The sequence below is a fragment of the Neolamprologus brichardi genome, chromosome 7 (assembly GCF_056152115.1).
Source record: "Neolamprologus brichardi isolate AB-2024 chromosome 7, ASM5615211v1, whole genome shotgun sequence".
Taxonomy (NCBI): domain Eukaryota; kingdom Metazoa; phylum Chordata; class Actinopteri; order Cichliformes; family Cichlidae; genus Neolamprologus; species Neolamprologus brichardi.
Window position 1 is genome coordinate 62,248,574 of NC_142110.1, and position 10,732 is coordinate 62,259,305.

At 36.9% G+C, this 10,732-nt stretch overlaps 1 protein-coding gene across 2 annotated transcripts; it reads right to left on the minus strand.

Moving 5' to 3' along the window:
- Window positions 1–565: 565 nt before the first annotated feature.
- Window positions 566–8,457, minus strand: nutf2 (nuclear transport factor 2). Of its 2 annotated transcripts, none has more exons than XM_006797412.3 (5): window positions 8,384–8,457; window positions 7,154–7,275; window positions 5,100–5,171; window positions 4,690–4,788; window positions 566–1,430 (listed from the first exon to the last, which is right to left on the minus strand). In XM_006797412.3, the coding sequence occupies exons 2-5, from the start codon at window positions 7,250–7,252 to the stop codon at window positions 1,317–1,319; spliced, it is 384 nt and encodes a 127-aa protein (XP_006797475.1). In that variant the 5' UTR covers window positions 7,253–7,275; window positions 8,384–8,457; the 3' UTR covers window positions 566–1,316. The 2 variants fall into 2 exon arrangements, with proteins under 2 accessions (XP_006797475.1, XP_006797476.1); XM_006797413.3 differs by lacking the exon at window positions 8,384–8,457 and adding an exon at window positions 8,162–8,241.
- Between the last annotated feature and the right edge of the window lie 2,275 nt (window positions 8,458–10,732).

Below are 10,732 nucleotides of genomic sequence, written 5' to 3' on the forward strand. Positions count from 1 at the left end.
AATGTCAAAATGAGCAATACATGTATGCATGACATTGTGAGAATGACTGAAAGAGGGTTTCTCACTGAGGCTATCTGGTGTTACAGAATCTGGCTCTTTAACTCAGGGTGTACTAAACATCATAATCTCACAATAAGACATTTCCTCAGATGACCGATAATTTCAAATTATATCTATAATTTCGTTGGGCTGGTCTTAAAACCAACCAGGATCGTGCTAAATTTGTTTTTACAATTCCTAGTGTTGTTTTTAAACATCCTTCCAAATTTAACTGAATTTTGCTAGTTTGGTTAATTGGTTATTTCTTGGTAGTAAAAACATACCGTCATTTAGACAGTGCAGACTTTAAATACATGGTTTAAAATGTGAATTTACACTGAAACTACATGGTCCCCTTTTAAAAACAAAGTCATAAAATGATGGACACTGAGCATCTAGCTGATCTTCTATTAATCATCTAAACAAGAAAAAAAACAACCTAAAGACAAAACTAATATTAACATTTACGAAAAGTTTATAATTAAAGAGGCACCACAGCATGATATGGAAAGACAAGGTCACACCATTAAGAAAAAAAGTCCAGGTTTTATTGTGTATCGTGGCTGTAGTCCATGTTTAACTGCCAGATGTGTGTGAAAGAGAGAGAAGAGAGAGAGAAAATAAGCGGGGTCAGAGCAAAACACAGCAATGTCAACCTTTGTCATCCATGAGCAAATGAATCATGGCAAAGTTAACAGTTGTGTAAAGAAAGATAAAACTCTATTTAACACACTAAGGCGAGCTAATGTAAACACACAAGTGGCATCTAAAAACAAATATGTGAAAAGGAAACTGAAGAAGCCATCTTTGAACCTGAACATGGGACTACAAACCAGTCAACAACAGTGCTAATAGAACTGAGTTGACAGCAGTGGAGTCAACAGTAGAGTAGAATGGGTTAGAGTAGAGTAAAGAGGCGAGCAGAGCGGAGTTAATGGCATCGGTCAGCTGTTTGTCCTTCGGGTGGCTTGAGTATTGTAATGAGGGGGTTCCCAGCATCATGCAGATCAGCAGAGTGGCAGACAGGGGCGTTTGATTGGTCAGCCGGTTCTCAGCAAAGAAACACGTTGCAGTTCTACAGGCTGGGCTGGTCTGAAAACCCGTCTGGATGAGGTTCAGTGATTGACATCTAGAATCTGGTGTTTGCCTGTTTGTCAAAACAGGCGTGAATGAAACAGCCGTGAGGGAGGGATGAGCGCTCTCTCTTCTCCTCCCTCCATATTTCACACAGTGACCTTCACTATGGCTGCCCCTGCCCGCCAAAGTGGAGACGCAGGTTAACCGAAATTGTGAATGGCCAGCCTGAACATGTCATTGGTGCACACCCATGCATCGTTAATGTTCTTCAGGATGAAACTCTGATGGAAACCCATAATGGGGTCTTCATCTGCCTGCAAACACACACACAGATGACAAAGCTGTTATTGATTGAGGCTAGTTCATCAAAGGTACACATTTAGAGTAAAGAACACCTGCTACAATAAAATTATACTGTTATTCATATTGTTTTATTGAACTGGATGCCTCTGTTTCATACTGTCAGACACAGCAGAAATACACCAATGGAACAGTAAAATCAGTACAGTGTATGGTGATCAGTAAATACTCCTACAAATATCACTTTAAGAAACATTTTTGAATAGGTAGAAACAATTTTTCAGAATGTAAACAGAGACTTTGTTCACAGGAAAGCTAGCTTTGCCTTAAAAATTTCAACAGTTCTTTCTAGTGTGGTGTGTACACAGTCATCTAGATACTTGTTACTGACTAATGAGGCCAACAACAGAAATACCAGTCATCAAAATTATTGTGATTTTAATAATCTATAGCCCCAGTTAACATCTGGGTCTAGGATATGTCAGAAGTGTACATCTATTCATCTCTCTCTCCATTTCATATGCATGTCTGTGTCAAAGTAACATGCCATATAATCACTCGCCTGAAGCAATGCAGGTATGCATACCTGCAAAAGAAGCCTGCCGGTGCTAGCACTGCTAACATTAACCACACTTTGCAAACTATCCTAAAAATCTATTTTTGTATTTTTTACCATGAGGTATAAAGTGTGAACTGTGGAAAGTTTAAATCTCGAATGGAACCATAAGCCTTCCCCCTTGCTGATCATTGCTTCCTGATCCAAGCAGATTTAAAGAAATGTAAATGCCTTAAATGTATTTAAAGAATAGACAACCTGTTGCTGCCTTTCTAGGCTAGGTTGTTTGTGTGACTGGTATTTTACCAAGTTAAACCAGACTATTGTCATACAGCAACTCCTGAGATAAAGTCAGTGTGTTTTGTTCATTTTTCGCTAGTGGAGTTAAGAGGCCTGTACCTCAAGCAGTTTTCCAGGTAATATCAGGGTTAACCCTGGTTTTCTTTGTACAGTGAGGGTTGTAAACTCCTTACCAGTGTATATCACCATACTATGTCCAAACATTCTGAAAAATCAGTTCTCCTAAAAGCAGTGTCACCATGCTGGAAGATTTCACAGACCTCAATGAGTAGATAGGAGAGTTAAGTTTTTTTATTAATTTTTTTTTTTTAAAATGGCATCTAAAGTCCATCTTTTCTTGATAAGCCTCAGTAATGAATTTTAGGTTAGACCCAACTTTATTCTTTGATCTTTTTTGTGACCTGCAAGCAATTTTAAAATTATTTTATTGCTCCATAAGCATTAATATATGATCTACACCTATTTGCATTTGATGACCTTATATCAAATTTACACATAGATTAAGCCTACATTTGAATTCAATTTCTGTTTTTCCTATTTAATTTTTTACTCTCAGACTGTTCCGTTTATAGAATACAAACTTCCTTTTAAAATATTAATTTAATTAAATACTCAATTATGACCCATCAGATTATCCCATGTCTTAATAATAAAGTTGTAATATTGATGGGTTTGGTAACTTGCACAGGCTGTATTTTTGTCATCATTCTTTCATGGCTTCAAATAACAATAACAAAACAACAATAACAAAACAAAAATAATATAGCTGCAGTCTTCCAGTTTTATTGACTAAAGCACTTAAAGCTCATACATTGATTCTTCCTCTTTAACGCTAAACTACTGTACAGTGCTTTTCCTCTCATAGCACTGTTTTGCTGTTACTTTCAGTCTGTAATATGTATTTAACCTCTTCATATTTTTCCCCATATTATAGTCTTATATTCTTTCTTTTTTTTTAAAAAATCAGACACTCTGCTGTCAGTACACTTAATCCATAATTGTGTCTGATCAAATGCTGCCAACACCATCCTATTCAAGTAGTTACAGTCTAAATTGGTAAACACTGTGTTAATAGCCCAGCTTTCTGTGATTAGTCATCCTTACTGCCATTGTTAGGGTAAGTGAATCCAGATAACACAAAGATACCCTGGGCGTGTAGATATGCTAAATACAGCTTAAAAATAAGAAAAATTACCAAATTTCCCATCACCCGAAGAACTGAAAATCCTATAAAATACTTTAGATCAAAGTGTCCCCACAGAAGCAGAACCACCCTGCTGTTTCCTAGTGGGGCTAATGTGGCTAACATAATTATTAACTTTGATCTCTCTTCCACATGCACACACACACACACACACACACACACACACACTCTCATACACTCTCGAGCTCTGAGGAAAAATTAAATGTTGAGGGAAGACTATAAATTGAGCACAAATTGTGCAAGGAGTGATTTATAACCAGCAGAGAGGTACTGGGTGTGTATTTCTGAGTTTATGTGGTTTTATGCGCTTCAGTGCCAGTAAACTTAGCTGGCTTTCTGTTAGCCACGTGCATTAGTTTGCTTCTGTCCTACATCCGACACTCATTTTAACACAGCTGAACTCACAGTAAATTTTTTCTCATTTAAAAATATCTGTTATTGTTGTCGGACAACAGAAAAACTAAAATACAGACACTGACATGCACTGTTAAAGACTGAGCTCTTTAGGGAGTAAATTAGTTATACTAGAGGCATATATCATGGTTAAAAAAAACAAACAAACAAAAATCAGAATTGTATTTTGGACCAAAACTTGAAATGTACATTTAGGGGACATCTGGAACTATATTAATATTTCTTGAAGTGGCCTTTATAATCTGAACTGAATGCGGTAAATGGTTTCAAATTACTCTTAGGCATACTATATGTAATATTTGTATGGACAATGTTTCACTTCAACAATTAAATATTCCTCAATTTTTATTTTCTGAGCGCTTTCTTACTTTTAGACTTATCGACAAGTCTCATTTCTTCTCCTTAAGAAAAAGAAGAGAGAGAAAAAAAAGATCCGTAGTTTGAACCCAGTTCAGCTGAAGAGAATGAAGAAAACTGACTGGGGTACCACCAACTGCCAACATGATGGGAACAAAAAGTCAGTTGAAAGTTACGTTATCATTTACTGGATTAACATTTTTGCCTAAAAAGTGCTTCAAATCCAGTTTCTACATTAAACACACACACGCTCACACACTAAAATCTTTCTCATCATGTTCAACCTATAAAATGTAGTTTTAAATTAAGAAGCACTGATCAAATCCTGGAAGAATAAGGGAAACAACCTTATTTACTGTATAGCTCAATGTGTGACAATTTAGCTGTAAAACAGTGAATCCTGTCACGCTTCATTCAATGACATTGTGATAGTGCTACTTACTTTAAGCTGTCCTACAACCATACTCAAGATGCAGCTGTCTGGAGTTGGCTGATGGTCCTGCGCCGTTATACTATGCGCTATTTTTTGAAATGGGAGACTCTGGTCCAAACAGATAATGAAGATACACAAGAGAAAAATTAATACAGGTATATCAGGCAGTGAAAACATTTACTTAAGATGTGTCTGAAGTATTCCAAACTATTTTGATATAAATGTTACATATAGAGATTTAATAATCACTACAGCTGTGTACATTAGCCATCTTCTTTTAATGATCACATATCACAGTTTAACCTGGTTTCTACTGTGCATGAGCTTACACTGCCACTACACATCTCACTTAAGCCACTAACCACCTGTTGCATGCATGTGACCTCTGTATAAGACAATAGGTTAGCAAATGTACTCACAGCGAGTTTCTCGACAATTGCTCTTTTTCCCTGGTACTGCTGTCCTTCCCACGTAAGGCATGATGCATCGATCTGTGTAGACAGTGGGAAAGAGTGATCAGCACAAAAGTGGAAGAGGATGTAATGTGCAGATGAAAACCCACATCATGACTCAGCAGATTCCTTAAAACATCATCAATTAGACACTGACATGTACAGTTTAAAATCACAGATTGTTACAACCAACGTAATTATTTTGTCAGGGGTTTTGGGCTGCGTTGATGTGAAAAAGTGCCTTATGTAAATGCTTTGATTCATAAAATTGAACCTGCACAATCATTTTAATAAGTAGGTTTATTTAATGACTTTTCCTTTTTGAGACCTTTTTTTTCCCTCAAATAAGGAATGTGAAGACAGCACATAGAAAAAGACTCATTTTCCTACTCATTAAATCACTCATAGAATGAGTGCCCTGAGGGCCATATAATGACACAAGGACTAAAGCTAGGGGTTACTCAATGTTCTGATTATTGAATAATACCTGTACAATGTATAGACAAAACTGCTTATTTTGTTTCAAGACAGATTTTATTATATACAAACCAATTTCATCATAAAAAATAAAAACATTTTCAACAGAAGTTCCACACATTTGAAAAGATGGAGTCAAAGAACACAAAATGTGACAGTTTCTGTCAACTAAACTAAGAACTTATTGACAAGCTGTTTACCTTTGTGCCTTTGGCAGCACTTTATAATCACAAGTTCTCAACTATAGAGGGAAAAAAAATTAAATCCAAAGATCCATGGCCTGCAAATGTGCATGGTATGTGCGAGTGAAAACAACATGCTTCCAAATAATAATCATCATGACCACAAGCATCACCACAACTTCAGGAGTAAGTCTGACAATGCAAGGCTGATGTCTAGACCTGCTCGATTATCAAAATCCAGATATATTCTGGTCAATATTGGACAATTATTCACTGGCTCTAGAAACGTTTACACATTTATCTATTTGTTTTAAAATGCTTCCAAACAGTGAATTCCCTTAAACTGGAAATGTATTTCATATGTGCATATTAAAAAAAAGTGAACTAAACGAAACATGCTACTATGTAGACAGGAGGGATTTAGGGTAAAAATCAACACAAACTTTTTAGAAAACACTATTCTTTTCATTAACCATGTTTTCTGAATCAGTCTTGTCGCATTGTTTAGAACTAAATGACAGCAAAACTGAGGCTATTTTATTCAGCCCTCCCAGCCCCACAAACATCTTCACTGAGTTACTTGTTCATTTATCCAGATATGTCGATGCTGTCATTAAAAATCTTGGTGCTTTAATTTCCTTAACTTTTAACAATCAAATCAGGAATTTTGTCAAAAGCTGCTTGACAACATTCCCCAACTGAGAACCATTACTAAATGAAAACTAGTTTTGTATCTAAAGATCTAAAGCGTTATCCATGCCTTTATCACCTCTCAGCTGGACTACTGCAATTCCCTGTGTGTAGGATTGCCCAATTGCACTTTCTTTCATTTACAGATGGTTCAAAGCGCAGCTGCTCATCTCGTACGAGTGAGCAAAGCTGTTTTAGCTAAGCTGCCCTGGCAACCTGTAAAGTTTTAAATATATTTAAACATTATTTGTTTTAAAGCCCTCTATGGATTAGCTCAACAAATATATTACAGATCTTTTAACTCCACATCACGTCACTGAGATCATCATCACAATAACTTCTCTTGGTGTCCTTTTCTCACATAAAAACTAAAAACGACCAAAACTTTGCAAATATTGCCCCTAGGCTCTCGAACTGTCTGCCACTTCAATTTATTTATTTTTTAACTGTTGTCTGACATATTTCTCAATTATAATTTTTAATATGCTCCCTGTCTGTTATGCAAGCTATGTGTTTGTAATTGTAAAACACTTCAAAATGTGCCATATACATAAAGTGACCTGACTGGACAATACCTAAATCATTAGGATTATAAACTCAAAATTAAGGACAGTGAGATTATTACAGCAAGAGTTTACTCATAAACACCTACATAAGACAAGTCCAACTCACATATATAGATCCCAGTTGTGATCTGTCAGAGTCAAACATCTGATAGTAGTGCTGCACAAAGCTGGATCCTATCTGCTCCCACAAAGGCTGGTCCACCATCCTGAATCACCCTGCAACTCACACTGAGCGTGTGGGAGAGAGCGAGTCAGACAAACGTAATGAGATAAGAAAAGGGGCAATTCATAGAAAAAACAACAACAACAGCACCACCACCAGCAGCAGCCTCCCACTTATATCAAAACTAATTTAGAGTCACCAGATGTCAACATAAGCTTCAGATTTCTGAAAAAACTCTTGGACAGCCCTCACTACCATAATTCAAGACAGTATTCGGGGTATTGTTTTATAGAATCAAGCTCTTAAAGCAGCAAACAGTACAATAGACTGTACAGTACACACATTGTTTTGATTTCCGTTAAAAAAAATTTAAAGAAAAATGTGTTTTTAACTAAAGACCACAAAAAAATTAGCATATAGATCCCATTTCATTGAGAAAAATAAATGTTAAAATTACTTAACTGAATGAACCAAAGTATATTTTGCTGCAACGGATCCCTCCGCTCGGGTGACACTGACAGCCCAAGTCATGTGCTCCCACATAACGATACACGGCTGTTACTGGAACAATCCGAGCGCTCTGCACATTAGCAGTAGACTGCGAGCAGCATACCCCGAATTGCGACCACACATAAGTAGTTCGGGGCCCCCGTAAATATAGTCAGAAGTAAAGGGGGATTGGGGAAATATGAGCAAGTAACGTTAATATACGGAAAAGCTAATTTTTAACTACTTAACTCTAGCTAACTAGCTGCTGCTAGCTTGTGTCATGTTTGCTAATGTTGACTCAGCCTCTGCTAGCACAGACAGTTCACATACGTAGCATGTCTCCTCGCCAGCCAATGTTAGGCGTCAGATAACTTATATTTCCAGGCGTTAGCTGATCGGCCAGCTGGTAGTGGCCTGTTCACCAGTTGCTATAAATACCCCGTCTGCTTTGAGTGTTCATACCTCTTGCGGGCCCGCGCGTACAGCTCTGGAACACCGAAACAGCTACTCTACATAGGCGTGTCCACGGTTAGCTCCAAACCGGCCAATAGCAACCGATTTAACAACTTATACCGCGTCGGGCTTGTTCGAATGTCAGATTAAACTAGTGCTTTTTGTTTTCGAACATGTTTCCATTCACTATTTTGTAAGGGGGCACCATAAAAACTAGTAATAAAAACTTACCTCTTACGCCGAGGCCGGCTGCACGATCGCACAGTGCAATGTCTGCTCCGCTACGAGTGTACGTACAAAAAGCCGTAAAAGGCCCGATGCATTATGGGGATTGTAGTATGCTAAATTTGCTTGTCTATCGCATTTTACATAATACTGCCACATTCTGATACATACTATATAAATATCTGTATATTAAGAAGTGTGTCATGTCATTTATGATTGTGTAAACTGCTTGCTTTTATGTTGCTTTTATTATTCTACTGTGTATTATTATTATTATGTCCAAATCACACGTTTTGATGATTTCTGAAGTGAAAAAAAAAACAATAAAAACCCATGGAGTAACAGACAATAAAAAGGTAAGTCAAAAATGGTTTTATTTTATTTGATGTACAAAGATTAAATGTGCTACAGTCACGACTGTCCAGCAAGAACACTTACATTACATTACATTTGCTTTTAAAATTACATCAATTTGCAGCACAAAACAGATTTAGTAATTTGTAACTTGTGCCTTCATTGTTCTCTTAGGTTAGGTTGCTGAGTCCACCAGACTGAGAAAAAAGGCATAAGCAAGGCTTTTTACCCAAACACGATTTATTTCTGCAGTCAACAGCAGTAAAGGCCACCGCAAATAGATCCACAAACCGACACACCCTGGTTTGTTAAAAACATCAATTCAATTCAAAATTTATTTGTATAGCACATTTAAAAACAACAGAGTTGACCAAAGTGCTTCACAATCGGTTAAAAACAAGAGAACACAATAGAGAAACAAATATAAATAAATTAGAAACAAATACAGGTAAATAAGAAGACAGTGAATTAACAATAAAAACATAAAACAGGCCTGATGGTACTCATACTGAACTTGAATTAAAAGCCAAAGTAAAAAAGTGAGTTTTAAGACGCGATTTAAAAGACTGAATAGACGAAGTACAAATCTCCTCTGGCAGATTATTCCAGAGTCTGGGTGCTGCTACTGCGAAGGCCCGATCTCTATGCTTCAATTGAGACCTTGATTGTGCTAAGAGCATCTGGCTAGAAGATCTCAGTGCTCTTTGGGGGTCATACATGTTGAGGAGTTCATTTAAATAACTAGGCGCCATATTATTTAAAACTTTAAAAGTAAGTACAAGAATTTTAAAATCAATACGATATTTTACAGAGAGCCAGTGTAAATTTGCTAAAACTGGAGTGATGTGTTCCTACATTCTAACACCTGTTAAAAGACGTGCAGCGGCATTTTGGACTAACTGCAAGCGATGAAGAGATGAGTGTTGAAGACCCAAATAGAGAGAATTGCAGTAGTCCAGTCTAGAGGTGATGAAGGCATGAATAAGTGTTTCTAGGTCTCTTGGAGGAAGATAAGGCTTAGCTTTGGCAATTTCACGTAACCGATAAAAACATGTTTTCACAACTGTGGACACTTGCTTCTCTAATTTAGAGGAGCTATCTAAAAACACTCTGAAATTCCTTAGTGTGAGAAAGATGAGAAGTAAGAAGACTGAGGGCATCAGTTAACTTGTTCAAAGGGGCATGATTTCCAAAAACCATAACTTCAGTCTTATTTTCATTTAGTGTAAGAAAATTCTGTGTTAACCAGTCTTTAACATCATGTAAACAGTTAAGCAAAGGCTGCAGTGGGACAGAGACATCTAGTTTCAAAGGGAAGTAGATTTGGATGTCATGAGCATAACAATGAAAGGGAATGTTGTATTTCCTAAAAATAGATCCCAAAGGCATCATGTATAAGGAGAACAGAGTTGGACCCAAAACAGACCCCTGTGGCAAACCACAACACATAGGGGCGGAGGAAGAGGAGTATTGCCCAATTTTAATCAAAAAATACCTCTCCGATAAATATGATTTAAAACAAGATAAAACCGTGCCTTTTAGACCAACTACGTGTTCAAGTCTCAATAAAAGAATGTTGTGATCAACTGTGTCAAAGGCGGCAGTCAAATCTAAAAGAACTAAAACAACAGAGCAACCTGAGTCTACAGTTAAAAGAAGATCATTAAAAACTCGTAAAAGCGCAGTCTCAGTACTGTGACGAGATTTAAAACCAGACTGGAACACTTCACAAATGCCACATGAAAACAACTTTTTCCAAAATTTTGGACATAAAAGACAGTTTAGAAATTGGCCTGAAGTTAGAAAGCACATTTGGATCAAGATTTTTCTTCTTAATAATGAGTTGCACAACAGCATGTTTGAAAACAGCTGGTACACAACCTGATGACAATGAAGTATTTAAAATAAAATACCAGGCCCAATGACATGAAGAGTTTCTTTAAGGAGGCGAGAAGGAAGAATATCTTGTGGGGAATTAGACGGTCTTAAGTGATCAAGTAC